Genomic DNA, 18141 nt, shown 5'->3' with positions numbered 1-18141 from the left:
TGGCATTCAGTAAGTTCCAGTACTTTCTCTCCTCTCTCTCTCTCTCTCTCTGTGTTTAACTGAAAAATTTGGGGAGATGGAACTGCACATGACAACTGAGCAAAGTAGTTTTGAGCAAAACACACAGCAGGATATGGCTCTGATTTGCTGAAGAGTTCCACAAATATTTCAAGCTGTCGTTGGAGCCCACAGCAAATCCATTAACACAGGAGTGTTAGTATTTATAAGGCTCTTCAGTATGAGGTCACACAGTACCATGTCTTCTCGACATCAGCTCTGGGAGTAGCAAGTTTGGATCAGAACCAGCTTTTTGGCAAAAACAGCTGATTGAATGAATGTATAACAGCAGAAGATAAACTAAGGAAGACCAAAAAAGAATCTGCAGCCTTCAAACATTGCTGGACTCCAAGTCTCACCAAGCATCGGCAATGGTCAGAGATTACAAGAGATGCAGTCAGATAACATCTGGAGAGCAACCCCTCCTCTGGAACACAGAGCACAGCTTTTTGTTGCTGCAGTATTCTCATACCATTCATATCTTACTGGAAAAGGTTTTATTAAGTTTTGGTAACAATCTGAAAGCATGCTGGGGTTTCTCTTCCATTTAAGTCACAAAATTTTTAATTGAAATAATATCAGCTGTGGGTCTGATGGCAATTTTTAGAGTATATACTTTAATTGCATTTTAATAATTTTGCCTTTTAATTGTATTTTAAATGTTGTAAGCCGCCCAGAGACCTTCGGGTAGTGTGGGCGGCATATAAATAAATAAAAAACCCTGAAAATACAGACAGATAAACATAGACAGAAGCACCCATCATGATGCTGAAAAATGTATCGCAGACCAAGCTTTGGCAGACCATGGCCAAAGTCTTCTTGCATAGCTACACAAATTGCGTAACTTTTGGACACAAATTTCCTCAAAGGAAGACATCACTGTAAACATTACCAATTTGACTATCAATCACACAGTTCAATGCGCAACAGATAATGCCTATGGTGCTTTCTTAATTTGAGGCAATTTGCCTCCAAAAGTTACACTATTTGTGTTACTAGGTAAGAGGATTTTGATCTATGAATAATAATTGCCACCAAGAGCTTTGTATGACTATAAGTCCTCCTCCTATGGATTCATTTAACTTCCAAATATAATTAGCTAAAGAGCAGGAAGGGGTGTCTTAAGAATGTGAATGGAGTTAACAGAGATGGACAGTTCCAACTGTTCCTTGAACAATCTGAATGCATCTCTTTTCTGCCAATTCTGTATTTAAGAAATGTGGATCTCCAACTTTTCCTAAAATGACAACAATGGCGAACAGTTTTAAAAATACTTTTTATATAGTCATCTGTTTTCCAGATTGGATATATAACAATCCAGTGGCATTTACATAAAATTAGTGTTATTGTTGATGTTTTATTTTCACTTTGACAGAGTCTTGCTTTTAGCCAAGGCTTCCTTCTCATGTGCTTCAATTTCCTTAAGCAGCTCTTCTTTTTCCTTAAAGTAATCCCGAAACCAATGAATGTGTTCCACCTTTTCTTTAACACTCAAGTATGGATTTTTGGAAAGTCCACAAGTCACAAGCTCCATGAAATGACGAATTGGGCCTTCCTTAGGAAATTCGTCCAAGTATTTTTCCAGAAATATATGCTCGTGAAATTCAGCATCATCCACGAATCCTAAAGAAGTCAATAACACAAAAACAGTCAGAAATCAATCCTGCTGGAAAACAAGCATTTTGCTATTCTCCAGAGAATGAATACAACTGAGAATGAATGGCATACCACCTCAAAATATGCCAGCCTCTCTCCAACCACCACTTCTATCCTTCTTTTCCCCAAAAGAACCTGCATTTTTGCAGTAAGGACAAAAAAAGTCTTCCACTCAATTTCCTAGTTTGTCCTCTCACAGGATAACTTTGGATCACACAGGTCTCCCTGAACAGTCTCTAACAATGCATTTGAATTCTGTCTCACAAAAGCAACCAACAAAGCCACAGGAATGAGAATGGGCATTAAGAAATGGTTTAAAATAATCTGTAACCTATATTCATTAGGCACCTTCAGAATCTTAAGGGCTTTGTTAAACTTGTAAAACATTTGGGAAATTCTGTAACATCCCTGACTTGGGGGGGGGGAGCAACTCTCTTTGCCACTCCTTCATGCCAGCTGCAGGATCAAAGGGGCCTTTAAAGTGCTGGATCCCATCACCTATCTGAAAATATTAAATTCACGACAGCCATATGACTGAAGTCAGTCTGCAGGTATGACTAGTATATTCCCCAATGAGAAAATCCCTTTGGTTTAAAGCAAAAACGTAGGATTGAAGCTGTACCCCAACAGCTAGGCCATTCAGACCACAGATCAGCCCTCTTCCACCTCCCTTAAAACATAGGCACCCCATCCACTCTTCTTTTACCTTAATTTCTACCCCAAATAAACACACAAAATGAGCTCTGATTATTTAGGAGTATGCCTGTTAAACAGAAGGGCTCGAATCCTGTTCACTCACATGACTGTACAAGAGCAATTGTGTGAGTGTTTCTTCCCCTTCAGAAAACTCTTTTTTGTGTGAATGGGGAAGGGTTGCCTATAAAATCGGCTGTGCTTACACTCATGTGATCAGCTGCATGAAGGGGAGCCTGCCAGAGGGGGAAAAACACAGCACAACTTCCACGACATAGATGCAAAACCCGGATGAAATGTTTGCCAACAAGACTCGCTTTCTCCAAATACCAATTGATCGGACCAGGCTAGTAAGGCTTGTGAGACTAGAGACAGGACAGTGCTATAAATCTAGCATTTGTACATGTGGACGCTGTCATTTCCGTTCTTCCACAGCACTAGTGATGCGCTGTATGGGGAACAGAGTGGCTACTGGGATCCTACTATAGTTTTTATTTTGGGTAGCCATCAAGGAAACTCCCCTGCTTTCTAAAACACAGGAACACAGAGATGGGAAAAGAAAGTCTGTTGCTACTGAACAACTTAGAATTTTGTTAGTTTGTAAAATCATATACAAGGAGCAATCAACTTACAACAAAGCACCTGGGACTCAACCAATTTCTCTCCAACAGCTGGCTCTCTAGAGAAACTGCACTCTACAGGAAAGTGATCTGCCATTTGATGGTCTCTCTTAATAAGGAGACTGGTTCTACATACTACTTCTTACTCTCAGTGGTTTTGCTGCTCAAAGTTTATCCCAGGAAAAAAAATCCAAGGTCAGATATCTTCTACCAAAAGCTAGCCCTCCTGAGGAGAGCGGTTAGAAAATCACAATGTCCACTTCAAAATTGCCCCTTTGAAATATTCATTTAGTTAAGAGGCTCCAGCAGCGTCATGCTTTCAGAAGATGTCGGGATAAACTGAAATTGTAAAGCTGAAGCATTAATGAATAGTTGTTGTCATCCCTTTTGACTTCTAGCCAACCCAATATTCTTTTCAAGGTTTGCGAAACGTTCAAGGAATGGTTCAGCATTGCCACCCTCGCCCCGCTAGTGAGTTTCCATGACAAGCAGGGATTTGATCCCAGGTCTCATGAGTCCTACTCCAACACTCTACCCAATACACCACACTGGGTGTACTGGACAGCTATCAACAAATAATAGCTATAATAATGAGACTGGCAAAAAGGGATTCCGTAAGCAAATAGTGGCAGCATCAATCGGGAATTGGGTTCCTATGTGTGTCTTAAAACTGTGACTTAAAAGAAATGTAGTGTCATGTGAGTAGATGTCCAACATTTCACAAGCAGGCACCTGCTCACTCAACAGGATTTCGAGCTGTTCCATTAAGTGCTTAGGGCCGGCTGTATAAAACTGAAAAGAAGACTTGCATGTGGGTGGGCTCTCACCTTATTTTTTATAGAAAGCGGTCAAAAACAACCTGAAAACCACTCCAAGAGTGATTCATCATATGTTTTATTGTATTGCACAAACACATATTGTGGGAAGAACAACTGAGTGGACAGAATCTAATTGGGATACATACCAGCTTCGTTGTTAATTGGAAATTCCCAAAGTTTCCCTTCTTTTGTCCACTGGATCATCTCCTCAAAAGCATTATCAGGTGCTTGCTGATAGACTGCTGCAATTTCTTCAGCAAGTTCCAGATCCCATAGTGTAGGAGGTGTCACTATATAGATAATTGAAAATAACAAAATATATTATGAACAAGCCATATTTCCGTAGAGGTTGTTGCTAGATGGAGATGACAAACAGCATCAAGATTGTCAAGTTTCTGGGGGAGGAAGGGGGGGGGAACGCTGCAGTTTCAAAATTCTAAAATAGCTGTTTCTTTCTGCTACTGCAAACAAATCCCAATTAGTGTCAGAGTTATGGAAACATATTTCGAGCACAATGTATTAAAAAACAGGGGTGTTTTTTTTACTACATCACTCCTTTATCTCATTTTCCTCATCAATATGGTTACAGTTTACCAAGACTGCTGATTAGCAGAAACATCAATAGAATTTCCACTGTATGGAGGGGAAGATGAAGAGATCCTCTACTTGCTTGAATTTATTACTATCATTATTTGTAAATAAAAGCACAGTCCAAAGAAAATCGTGCATTTAAAACTATGTACTTTAGTCCGCATTTGAAAAGTAATTATGATTTATGTTAATTTTCTCTAGATTATATTTTCAGGAATGACTCAAATGGCTTGAAAACAACAGGCTTGTTTCCAAGAATTTGTCTCTATGTCTTATAAAAGGGAAAACTGGACCGGCATGGACAATTTTGTTCCAGGAACATGGCTTCTGTTCTAATGAAGGTGGATTAGATGAATTCCAAATATAAGTCCATGAATAAATACTCCCAAAACTAGGAAAGAGCATCAAGGTAGCTGTTAGTAGAATCTGCCCATGGTTCAACCCCTAACCCTTAAGTCACACCTTCTTCTTTGAGCTTCTATTTCTTAAAAACACAGAGAGATGCTTTACATGGAGAGCATTGATCCATCTGGATCAAAACGATCCCCAATGATGGGCAGTCACTTTCTAAGCAAAGGTGTGAGAATGATATGATTTTTCACATATTTGGGATGACGATTCCCATTAACTCCATCTAGAATAGTCAAAGTTTAGGAACCATGGGACCTGGGGTTTAAAACCAAAAACAGGGGTACAGGATATCCAGCCCTTTGTTGCAAAGGAGACTCTCCCAGCTGTATCTGGAGATGCCAAGAATTAACCAGGGATGTTTTGCATATAAATCACGTACTTTGGTTCTGAGCCACTGGCCTCCTTCTCTGACATGAGCAGCAAATATCTGAAGGAAGGGCTGCTAAGACATGCTGTTCTTGGAAAGGGAAGGTGGCTCCTTTGGCTTGAGGTGCAAGAGCACACACCAGAGTTCTTGATCAATCCAGGTAGCAGAACAATCAGCAGAAGGAGGCTTGCCCACCACCTATGGACTAGTAACAAACATTGCTAGGAAAATCCTGTGCAAAATATGCTACCTGTGAGCAACTGTTATGCATACCGTGTTTCCCCAAAAATAAGACAGGGTCTTATATTAATTTTTGCTCCAAAATAGGCATTAGGGCTTATTTTCAGGGGATGTTTTGTTTCTGTTCATGTACAACAATCTACATTTATTCAAATGTAGTCAGGTCATCTTCTTGCTGCACAATGGTGGAGGGCGGGGTTTCATTTAACTGGAGCTTATTTTTGGGGTGGGGCTTATATTACGAGCATCCTGAAAAATCCTACAAGGGCTTATTTTCAGGTTAGGTCTTATTTTCAGGGAAACAGGGCATTAGCAGCTCTCTTATTTATTACAGGTGCATTAGTGTAATCCTATGCATGTCTACAAAGAAACAAAGAGTTCAAACGTGCTTTGTGACTTTAACATGGCTTTCAAAAACATACTGGTAGCATGACTGGAAACGTTATACTGAATGCAAATACTTGTACAGTATACAAATGTTAGTTCATTTCAGTATCAATAGTACTGTGTGGCACTAGTGCTAGACCTCATCATCCAGGTATCCATCAAGACAATAATCTTTTCTAGACACACAGATGTAGCATGAAGTCAGCTTCTCTAGGAGGCCTACACGACTCGCCGCATCTTAACAACCAATATAATTACTGTGGCACCATGGATATCTTTTATTACATCAAATGGTAGTTGCTGGTTTGTTGCTCCTCCTTCACCACTAACCTGGTTGAAGGGCTCCCTCTGTCTGAAGTGCTCCCTTTGCTTCAGCAGTAGGAGTGAAAATATCAAGTCCTCTTCCTGAATATAGTTCTCTTCAAGATAAAACAATGGGAAAAGGGGTGGGGGTGGGGAGATTTTAAGCATTTATTCTCATTCTACTAGTCATGTGGGAAAATGTAATACTATCCAGGGCACACAGTCCTTCCTTCAAAAGGTAGTAATCTTATTCAAACAATCCTCTGCTTTCCTAGATTTCAGCAGATATTGTCTATCCTCTGCAATTTCTAGCCATTAAGATAGAAACTTATTTTCTTTGCAAAAACACAAGAAAATAACGTATCATTTGTTAAGTACATAACTTATATTCAGATGTTTACATAATATTGTTTCAAATAACTTTATGTACAGGAGCCTGTGGCTAAACATGCTAATATATTTCTGTATTTGGACTAGTTTATGCTTCAAGCTACTAAGCGATATCAATCCTAGACTGACAGTCATCATGGCCACGAGTCTGTATTTCTTCACTTTTTATTTTCTTTCTTGAATACAAAATCTAAGGAAGAATTATTTTTAACTCTATAGCATGCATATTGGACTTTGAACAACAAGCTCATAATAATAGAATTGCATGGCATCCCCGATTCCGCTTATTGCTTCGATAACTAGTGTGATCTACATTTTTAATTTTTCCTACTGCTGCCACAAATGCTTCAACTGTTGTTCATAAGTACTGTGACTAGCTGATAACTTTATTCCACTTCACAACACAGTCAAAGAAGCCAAAGTAACAAAAACACTTACCATGAATTAGCTGCTAATCAGACAATCTTCAGCAAAGTCTTCATTAAGCAGCTGGTGCACTGTCTGCAAATCTGTATTTGATTGGCATAGCGCACCCCTTTTGATTACAACAAGCAAGCATATGAGAAATAGGAGCCTGTTGGAGAACATTTAAAGAGAATTACCTTTTCCGTGCTTTTTTTGTCCTATACTTTTGTCCATCACTGTCAGACAACATCAGACTGGATAACCTAGAGGTAACTTGTGGTGACTTCTCTTTCTGAACCTTCATGCTGGAAACGATTTTACTGAAATTAAGAACGTCAACAATGAGTAAACTGCATTCTCTATACAGTCTAACAGTCTTCCTTTACAGTACAGTAGTTAAAATGTGATTAAACAACAACAACAAAAACACTCAACCTTATTTAAAATGTTGTATGTATACAAATGACTAGCCCCTGCTTTCCTCTTATCCTTTTCCCTCCCTTTATGCAGTTTCTTCCAGACTCTGAAGCATAAGGGTCTGATTTCTACTGACCTATAAGCTGCCCTGAGAGCCTCCTCAACTAAACAAAATAATAATATTTTTAAAACAGATACACCAATAAATTCCATGTCTGTTTTCAGTTTAAAGCTGATTATAAAATAAAGCATGAATAAGCACTTTAAACTAACATGCTTTTTAAAAACCTAGAGCAGCAATGTTGTATGGTTCTTCACTCACTGGAAGACCCGCCAGAATACAGATGGCAGCTTCCACACCTTCCCAAGAGTTAACAGGGATAGTGGGTCAGTAGTCCTGTCTTTCAACGCTTTGGGGCTGCAACAGAGGAGGCCCTGACATCAAATTAGGAATCATGTTGAATTCTAGATTTTGTTCAATTGGTAATGTAGCTGAAGCTTTTAGTATTTTTATAAAGCCATGCCATAATCTCCACTGAGAGAAATATAATTCTACCCACTAATTCTATATAGTTATTTCCATTTAGCAAACATTCTGCCCTTCCTATGTCTGCCAAACTGATGGGCAAAGAGTAGTGATATCCACAAGTCATATTATACAACTGCACAGAGTACAACTCAGCAGTGGTCTATTGGCAGAAACTCATGTATCCAAGAAACACAGGAACGAAGCTCCAAGGGTGATCCATTTACTGATCATCAAAAAGGCAGGCGGATTTTCTGAAAGAAGGCTTTGAAACACAGCTACCTACCTGCATTTCAAGAGGCTATGAAAAAGGAAAACATGTATAAACACAACTACTGTTTGGTTCAATAAAGAAACATTTAAAGGGAAAACGATAGAAGGTCCTGCTAATAATCAAATGTTTTAAAAGAATAATTTGTGAAGTCCAAGAGAAAAGTCCTGGTACCTCCTTTATTCATCATTTTTAGTAGAGATCTTTGGAAGGGAGCTTGGAATAGTCTGATGAAATATGCCAATGACATCAAGTTAGGAATCATGACCAGCATAAATTCCAGAGAAATAGCCCAATAAACAATAAATGTCTTAGTTTTTAAGATGCCATTAAACATTCTGTTATTTTTAGTACCAAAATAAAGTAACATCTGGAAATAAAGTGGATGAGCTCACCCTGGATTTCAATACTCTTGGGTTGCTAATGATGACAATCAGCCACTGACGTGACATAGCAGAAAATAAATTAGCTCAATAATATACAACTATTAAGTTCCAGCAGTTACAGGAAGCATTGGTTGACATCCTGCTCAAGCTGGCATAATGTACAGTTTACTCTTATGTAAGTATGCAGGCAGCCAGCACTGTGCAGTATGGTTGTTGTTACTAATCCTACAATTTCCATCATGACCGTTCTGGATATTACTTCCACCCTGCCAATTTTCACTACCACTTCCACAGTTTCATGTTAGTCACACATAGCTGCAGAACAGGATTTCAGCCATTAATTCATTTCCCTAAAAGGTCCTGTACATCTTTCTCCAGTTCTATTCACCCTGCTTAACAGGCATAAATACAAACTATAACAAGCATGTAGAGAAACCAAGATAATCACAAAAATACAGAACCTAGCTCAAAAAATAATTCTGTCCAACTCGGAAAAAGCAGTAACAGTAGTCATAATATTATGAGTATTAACATAGTAAATAGAAATGGCCTATTTTCCTGGAACATTTTCACAGCATCAAAACACAGGGGAAAGAATCAATCAAAGCTTGAAAAAAAATGTTTTGGACTACAATTTGCAGAATCTTCTAGTAGTTAGCAGCAATGCAGGACATAGGATTCTGAGAGATTCTGTCCAAACAGTATGGAATTTGTTGTTAATATAATTTAGCTTAGAAACAGAACAAAGATTTTTGATGCTAAGGCATGCAGAATCCTAAATTGTCTCCCTGGCACTGGTGAAGCACATAACCGATGGAAACAGAACAGAAACAGTTGTACTCAATGTGGACTATAATGTCCAGAAGATATTATCTCACTTCTTGTGTATGTTAGAGCTGTGAAGGGTGATGATGTCACCAACAGGGGAGGGGAAATCTAGCAATTAGAGACTTCTTTCTTCCATCTTATGTCTCCCATATATTCCACACAATGAAACAGATTACATGTGAGTAACACAAGCCGCAGGAGACAGGGAAAGTCTTTAATTATTGAGACTAACTCGAAAGAAGAACTACACTGCAGAATCACAAGGTCCTTCCTTAATATAGGATCCATCTCAGGTCCTGAAATATTTGGTAAAGCTATTTCACAATTCATATTTAAATCTTGCCTCTCAGGAATTTTTGGCAGAGGCTAACATGGTGATATCATATATAAAATGTTTTTTTAGTATAATTATATTCTAAGAATAAATCAGCCTGATCTCTTCAACTATGAAATGCAATATATAAAAACACACACACACACACATATGCACAGTAAAACAAAGATCAGCAACTGATACTGTGCTGGTCTTTAACAGTAAAAACAAAACAAAGATCCCAATGCAACAGTAGAAACAGCATAGGGTGTACACACCTTATGTCTGGGGCACTTACGTTCCGACGTCCACTAACCAGGTCATTGTGTTTTTTCAGTATTTGAAGCAATTCTGAAACTGTAGTTTCTTTTTTGAAAGGGAGTGAGGAGACAACGGCAGACGCAGCTTCCACCAACTCTGGCTTAATCCCTACATTACTGGAAGAAAGGAGTGAAAAAAAGAGACACTGATTTCTCTTTGCTGCTTGTTTTCCCTAGTTTTATCAACGATATTAAAAACAGTCGCTGAAAGAAAACCAGCAGCAATTATTTCAAAGCAAGCGAGAGCATCACCAACATCTTCACATTTCATTTTACCAAATTTGTATTTTTCAGAACAATAAACTTTTCTTTTCAAACATGTACTATTAACTATTTCTACTATGATTTCTAATCTGCCTTTCAGGGTGCACATTGTGTCCAGTTCTGGACACCACACTTCAAGAAGGATGCTAACAAATTGTTAACAAGTTCAGAGGAGGGTGACAAGGATGATCAGGGGGCTGGAAAACAAGCCTTATGAGGAAAGGTTGAAAGAACTGGGCATGTTTAGCCTTGAGAAAAGAAGGTTGAGGGATGATATGATAGCATTTTTCAAACATTTGAAAGACTGTCATACAGAGGAGGGGCAGGATCTGTTCTCAGTCATCCCAGAGTGCAGGACACACAACAATAGGCTCAAAGGAAGCCAGATTTTGGTTGAATATCAGGAAAACCTTCCTAACTGTTAGAGCAGTACGACAGTGGAACCAGTTACTTCGGGTTTTGGTGAGTGCTCCAACACTGGAGACGTTCAAGAAAAACTTGGATAAGCACCTGGCAGATATGCTTTGATTGTATTCCTGCATTGAGCAGGGGGTTGGGCTTGTAGGCCCCTCTCAATTTCACTTTTCTATGATTCTACGATAATGACCATAAAATCATCCAAATGCAGGGCATTCTTAAAAGCTAGAGAGAGGGGAACACAGATTCCCTAGGAGGTCACTGCTGAGATCTGGGCCCACCACACAGAAGGACCTGTTGCTGCTACTCCCTCTGCATAATGACTGTCACTGGTGACCTGAAAGTAAGGCCTAAGAAGTTGATCTCAATGTCCATATGGGTATAACTGGGGTTTCAAATAACCTGGCTCCAATGGCTCTGAAAGGTCAGCATTAGTATCTTAAAACTAGGCCCAAAAGAGAACAGCAGTCAGAGCCACTCATATTGCAGCATCAAGTTTGCCAGTAATTACACACTAAAATGGTAGAGAGGATGCTTGCTCTGGCCTTGAACCAAGCCTCATGCTCTTACTAGGCTGGCCACTTCATTGTCAAAAAACAAGAAATGCCTCAAACCTCTGCTCCCTTCAACATGGGAACAAATGTGCAATAAAATATGCATAGCATATTCTTTTAGATGTACAAATCCAAATTTAGGAATAAATACTGTACTTAAAATAAAGCTGCAAAGATTGTGAGCAGGAAATAGCCTGTATGCCTGCTCAGTCTGATGTCCAGATGCTAAATACTGATGGGGAACTCAAGGCCACTTCCGTCTCTCTTTGTGTCCTTCTTTGTCCTTCAAACAGATGGGCATCCTCTATAAAGTACACTGTCTCCCCTAAAATAGGACCTAACCTGAAAATAAGCCCTAGTACGATTTTTCAAGATGCATGTAGCATAAGCCCTACCCCCAAAATAAGCCCCAGTTAAGTGAAACCCCGCTTTCCACCATTGTGCAGGAACCAGAAAAAGATGACATAACTATATTTGAATAAACGTAGATTGTTGTCCATGAAAAAAAACTAAAGCATCCCCTGAAAATAAGCCCTAATGTGTTTTTGGAGCAAAAATTAATATAAGTCCCTGTCCTGTTTTCGGGGGAAAGGGTAGGACACACGGCCACCTGATCCCCTGTTGAACACAGCGTCTTTGAGGTTTCACTGGGCTGAATTCACATCACTCTTCCCCATAGGAGGAAAGCTGTGTCTCACTTCACATCATGCACAAAAACACACAAGGGTGCTTTTGTTTAATGTGTGAAGAAATACAACCACCTTTCTTCCTCTCACTTCTCTTTCGCTGCAGACCACAGTCAGCTCAGATCTCTATCACATGAGCAGCCCCGCTTCAAAATGTGCCATTTGAAGTAAGGACGGCTTATTTGACACCACTGTAAAGGAAGGCCAGGAGCTGCTCTAATTTAGAAATGAGGGTCAAGCCATTCAGGTCTCCACTTTTATCTTAGCCTTTCTTCCTGAACAGCACCACCTAAAAATAGGCATTCCCTGACACTGAACAAGGAATATTTTTTTCTAAAACAGTGCCTCCTCCCAAAAGAATTTTTTTCCCTCTTTAGAACTTTTACTTAGTCATGGTAAAATTTATACAGAATTATTCTACTCATTAATCAGTCCAATACAAGCCACAAATTAAGTATTCTCTCTTTTTTAAAACCAATAAACAGCTACTCAATTAGTCATAGTTACATACAAGTAAGAACTGGCTAACCTTCTGTTCTGCTTAATAAAAGTTCTACCTAGTAATATGATCACTCTCATACAGGGATCCACAAGCTGCATTGCTAATCAAATATGATTTGTGACATGCACAGAAGCCTTAATTGAGGTTTCTGGCACTGGACAAAGCTTTACATGAGCAAATATTTTGTGCAATGCTGTGCTAATATAGACTCTGCAAACTGTCAGGACTGCCATGGTTTCTAAGGGGTTGATTCATAAAACCATAAAATCAACAGTGCTGTAATTTTCTGCACAAAAAACAACAAGGAATATTCTCCTTTGCAGAACACTTCCATACAATCTGAACTGGAACAATGCATCTTTGAGTGTCCTCATGGCTCTTCATTGCAGCTGTATTATATGATATATATACTGATGAGATATTGATGCTTCACTACTGTTCTAAGTAAACATACACGGTGGAAGACACCAGGAAAAGTGGAAGACCAAACGTGAGATGGGCTGACTCACTAAAGGAAGCCACAGGCTTGAAGTTTGCAAAAGCTGAGCCAGGGCAGTTGAGGACAGGACATTCTGAAGAGTGCTCATTCATAGGGCCACCATAAGTTGTAGGCAACTTGATGGCACATATCAACCACAGCAATATCCATGATCCTTGCAGGCACAGAGCAGTTGAGAACAGATCCAAGACCTTACCTCTTAGCTTGGTCTTCGGTAGCTTTTTGGAACATGCTACTTGTACTCTCCATATTTCTACCCTCCTTACTCTCTTGCAAGTCTTTTGTTTGGTTCTGATTTTTTTGGACTTTCATCATCTGAAATCTTTTTGCTGTATTTATTTCTACCTTCATTGAACTAATTATTTTCAGCAAATTCTTCTTTGTAGTTACTTTCTTTGTTTCCTTTGGGCTTAATGAAGTATTTTTATCAATGCCACTAACTGGTTCATCTTCTTTGTTGCAGAAGAAAGGGGTGGTGCCTAGAAACCTCTGTGTCCTCCTGGAAAAGAAATTACAAAAAGCATAGACATAAGATATATACTAGCCATCTGTTTTACAAGTCAGCTGTCAAGGTGCTTTCCATTAGAAACATGCCTAACAATATGAGCAACAGGACTGCAGTCTTTTTGTGTTCTTACTAGACAATTTACACTACAGTATTTATTATGAGTTATTTCTGGTCTTTTATTCCAGAATACTTTGCTCTCAAAATGTACTGAATATGCCTATTTCCAAAAGCTGCAGCTTTATGGAACATCAACACACAGTAAATTGCCATAGTATCTTTTGCTGTAAATGTTATTTTATAAGCTCAGACCTTAGGAAAATCATTGGGTCAGTACCACACATACCTTGGTATTTGAGAAATGTCCAGAGATAGCCATGCTGCAGTAAAAACAAGGAGTGCTTATGGCCCCTTAAACACTAAAAAGTATTTGGCATAAGCTATCATAGATGATAACTGATATCTACATATACATGAAGAAATGGGCTACGGTCCGTGAAAATAGTTATATCATCATCATATTAGAACTGCAGAATGGGAAGGGACCCTATGGATCATTTAATCCAGCTCCTATCAAGGAAGCACAGTGGGGAATTAAACTCCCAATCTCTATGCCAAATAAATCTTGGTTGTCTGTAACGTCTCACACAAGGGCTTGTTGTTTTTACGCATTTGAGAGATTCCTTAATTAAATTTTCAGTATAAAGAATTTCCAGTGCTATATTTTTTTGGCCTACAACACATCAAATTGAAACTGACATAGGGGAAAAATCATTTTAACTTTGCATATGCACACAAAGGCTATGTACAACCCAATCATTCCAGTCTAATAGTAAACAAGAAGGTAGAAGGGGCACAGGGGCACCAAAAATAAGTTAAGATATGCAAAAGATATGCAAAAGTATATGTTTTTAAGTTAAAAGAAATTATTACAATCAAAGAAGAGACTGGCAAAGACCTGTAAGTTTCCAGGGCTTATAAAATACTGACTTGAAGGCAAACTAAAGATGAAGCTAGAGAACAAGACAGAAGAGAGATCTGGCTTGCTTAAGTCCTCTTGCAACAAGCACTCCCAGAGGGTTAGGATGTAACCTGATGTGGTTGGGGATACACTGCAACAATTTGTTGGCAGCCCTACTTGTGACCCAGCTGTCACTGAACTGTGACTAACCCCAGAAAACAAAGGAAGGAGGTATACTTGGCTTGGCTTCCCCAAGTCAGAGCCCTCCAAATGAGCAGAGACTGTAGCTCTCAGCCCACATGGCCTTACTGCAGTGGTCCCCAACCTTGGGCCTCCAGATGTTCTTGGACTACAACTCCCAGAAGCCTTTACTACCACCTCTGCTGGCCAGGATTTCTGGGAGGTGAAGTCCAAGAACATCTGGAGGCCCAAGGTTGGGGACCACTGCCTTACTGGTTCGGCATAATGAGAGTTGTAATGCAACACAATTGAAGAGCACCAAATTATGGAAGCCTGGTCAAACAATCAGGGCTGGTACATTCTTTGTACAATCTGTTGGAGCTTTAGCAACCTTCCTATGCTGTCTTTTAGAGTTTCTGCTGGGAGGGACCTTTCTAGGCTGGGGTGTCAATCAATCAATCAATCAATCAATCAATCAATCAATCAATCAATCAATCCAGCAGTAACCTTGTTGCCTCTCTGCCTCTGATTTTGAAGAGTCACACCTCTCCATTTAAAAGTTTTTTCCTGCCCTTTTTTATTCAGTACTCAACTAGTGTTAGAATTAAGGGGTGGTCTACGTTGGGGGGATGTGAAGTTAATTCTGCTCTTAAGTCCCTGCATTTTTCTGCTGTCTAGCCAGCGGTTTTTAAAGTCAGACTTTCACACTCTGCCAAGACAATCCTACTGTTTTAGCTATGAATGCATACCTGCACGAACTATAATCTTGGGATACAGATCCTTAGTTTCACCTGTTTGAACCGTCTCACCATTCACACATTCCTCTCTTCTGCCCCTTAATCTACTGCACCGTGCTTTGTTCAGCAATAGATATGGGAAGGGGGGGGGGGGAGCCTGGTTATTCTCGTCTGTAAACAAGCCTCCCCTCGCTAGGTCTGCCGCAGAAAGCCTAGAAGCAGCATAAATACTGTAGGCGCACAAACAAAACGCTTTGCAAGGAAATGCTCCCGCCACGGGAGGGCTGCTGCAGAGAAGGGATACCAAGCATTGCCCGACACGTTCTGGGAAGCAGCCGTCTTCCAGCCCTCCGAGCCCGGAGGCAATGCAGTACCTGTCCGGCGCCACGACATCCCGTCCCGGGGCCCTCAGGTGAATACCGGCACAGAAGCTCCCTGGAAGGACAACACTTCTCCGCCACATTATTTCCAAAGCAGCGAGAATACACTCAACCTGTCCGTCCCACTAAGTGTTCCCCCCTCCTCCACTAAGCGCTTCCGCCATAAAGTTCCGCCTCTCTTTTATTCCCCCAGTTCGTAACCCTCAAGCCCAGACAATTAGTTCCGTAGCTCCGTGAATCTTGGAGAGGAAGGGAAATTGAATTGTTTGCGAATTATTCCAATACGTGTAGAAGTTAGACGATGTTGTCATCTACTCTACAACTGCGCAATAGGAAACGCATTCGTTTAGACATCTATGCGTTGTTTGCTGGGCTGCAGTCGCCAGAGTTCGACCATAGAGCGGGTTTCCAGAAGGAGCCTTCGTGAGAATGTTGCTTGTTGTTGTTTAGTCGTTAAGTCGTGTCCGACTCTTCGAGACCCCATGGACCAGAGCACGCCAGGCCCTCCTGTTTTCCACTGCCTCCCGGAGTTGGGTTAAATTCATGTTGGTCGCTTCGATGGCACCTGCCCTAATGCATAAAACTGTCTTATTTCATCTCTTCTTTAAAAAAAAATTCCTGCAATCATTTGGCTCTGAAATGTATCATGCCTTCAGGGACACTTTCTAAAGTTGACGCTTTCCGAATCCAACGTGTCCAATTGGTGGCAGTGAGGTTTTCTAACCCGTTAAGTACGACGGAGAAAAGTAAAAGGTGGATCCTCATTCTTTCATACAATTTTTACGTGGGATCCTCACCAAATCACCATCAAATCATAGATCCCTTATATACCCACAGACTATGCAACAAGACATCATGGATCCTTCAGCACATGACTTTGCAGTGGTGCAAAACATGGATCTGAGGTATAGATCCTCCTGATTTCATATGATTCTTAGATGCATGGTACAACCCTCCCTAAACCACTGCCAGATCAAAGGTCCCATTTGCACCCACAAACTACACAACAGGACTTGTGGGTCCTTCAGTGCATGGCTTTGCATTGCTTTGAGAACATTGTATACTATGAGAGCAATATGATAATAGCCAATATAATACACTAAAATACACATATGAATGGGCTTAAAATGCTTAAAAATGCATAGATTTTGAAGGGACAACAAAGAAGACACCAAGATGCAAAAAACCCAATCCAGTCATAAGCCCCATCTGTATGCACAGACTACAACACAATGCATGGCTTTGAAGTGGGAGAAAAACATGAATCCAAGTCATGGATACTCATTCACATGATTTTTATGTGGGATCTGCCCCCAAACCAGATCCTATCCCTTTGCACTGACCCTAGGTATTGCCATTGCCATGAAGTACACCATCACGTGCTTTATAGCAGTTGTGTTTCTGTTGGACATCTCAAGCTGACCTAAATAATGTTGCAAAGAACAAGATGGAGTTCCTCCTCATCCCACATCCAAAGGCTGAATGGAAGAACAGTTGCATCTTTATTCAAGACAATACCACTAGGTGGGTCAGGCATCTTTTAAAAAACAAGTCACACTCTCTCCAATAATGGGTATCCTCTAAACACAGTGTATGATGTGGGATAGATCCAGATTTGAGATGCAGAAGGGAGGCAGAAGTCTACAACCTTCACACAGAGATGTGAGACCTAGAAGTTTCTGGAAGCTGACTACCCAGGAGGGGAGCCCCACCCAGCCCAGTCCAGATATGCAGGATCAACCCCTGTGTCTCAGGAACCTTCATTCTGGGAGATGCTGGGGTTGAACTTTCCCAACAGGCTAGTAGTGACATGAGGGACGTGGTGGCGCTGTGGGCTAAACCGCAGAAGCCTGTCCTGCAGGGTCAGAAGACCAAGCAGTCGTAAGATCGAATCCACGGGACGGAGTGAGCGCCCATCGCCTGTCCCAGCTCCCGCCAACCTAGCAGTTCAAAAGCATGCAAATGCGAGTAGATAAATAGGGACCACTTCGGTGGGAAGGTAAACAGCGTTCCGTGTCTAAATCACACTGGCCATGTGACCACGGAAAGATTGTCTTCGGACAAACGCTGGCTCTATGGCTTGAAGAGCGGGATGAGCGCCGCCCCCTAAAGTCGGACACGACTGGACAAAAATTGTCAAGGGGAACCTTTACCTTTACTTTACCTAGTAGTGACATAGAAAAGAAGAGCAAAATGGCCCAGGATGCCAGGAAGGGAAGTAAGGAGGAACATGTGTTTTGTGTTTGTGAAACATTAACATGGCCCTTAGGCAGCTCGGCAGGTGTCCTCAAAAGACCTCTGGCTGCTGCTTCTAGGCACAGGAGCCAGACCATGGAAGCAGTTGGCAGCCCAGCCTACATAACCACCACTGAGCTCTGTGAAAGCCTAGACTAGTATTTTCATTTAAAAATGGGTGGTTGCTTTGCAGGGTTCCAGAACCTGGCTTGTTTACGTGGT

General features: G+C 40.6%; 1 protein-coding gene across 3 annotated transcripts; it reads right to left on the bottom strand.

Annotated features, from left to right (window-relative positions):
- Positions 1-1319: 1319 nt before the first annotated feature.
- On the bottom strand, positions 1320-16167 carry MRPS31 (mitochondrial ribosomal protein S31). Of its 3 annotated transcripts, none has more exons than XM_020788060.3 (8): positions 15679-15833; positions 13773-13806; positions 13118-13420; positions 9958-10116; positions 7136-7258; positions 6171-6259; positions 3991-4134; positions 1320-1680 (listed from the first exon to the last, which is right to left on the bottom strand). In XM_020788060.3, exons 1-8 carry the CDS (start codon positions 15695-15697, stop codon positions 1421-1423), a joined length of 1131 nt encoding a protein of 376 aa, XP_020643719.3. In that variant the 5' UTR covers positions 15698-15833; the 3' UTR covers positions 1320-1420. The 3 variants fall into 3 exon arrangements, with proteins under 3 accessions (XP_020643719.3, XP_072858610.2, XP_020643718.3); XM_073002509.2 differs by lacking the exon at positions 13773-13806 and adding an exon at positions 15317-15421 and having other exon boundaries at positions 15679-15816; XM_020788059.3 differs by lacking the exon at positions 13773-13806 and having other exon boundaries at positions 15679-16167.
- Positions 16168-18141: the final 1974 nt, after the last annotated feature.

Source organism: Pogona vitticeps, chromosome 1 (genome assembly GCF_051106095.1).
Source record: "Pogona vitticeps strain Pit_001003342236 chromosome 1, PviZW2.1, whole genome shotgun sequence".
In the NCBI taxonomy this organism is placed as follows: Eukaryota; Metazoa; Chordata; class Lepidosauria; order Squamata; family Agamidae; genus Pogona; species Pogona vitticeps.
Note: the sequence above shows the minus strand (reverse complement) of the source record. Positions and strands in the feature narration are given on the sequence as shown.

What these genes read in the sequence shown, in the direction of transcription:
- MRPS31 (XM_020788059.3), bottom strand. Translation starts at nt 15,767, where the DNA reads ATGTGGCGGAGAAGTGTTGTCCTTCCAGGGAGCTTCTGTGCCGGTATT. An exon ending in GATGTCGTGGCGCCGGACAG is followed by an intron (nt 13,421 to 15,678) that starts GTACTGCATTGC and finishes TTTCTTTTCCAG; the next exon opens with GAGGACACAGAGGTTTCTAG. An exon ending in TCCAATTAACAACGAAGCTG is followed by an intron (nt 1,681 to 3,990) that starts GTATGTATCCCA and finishes TGACTTCTTTAG; the next exon opens with GATTCGTGGATGATGCTGAA.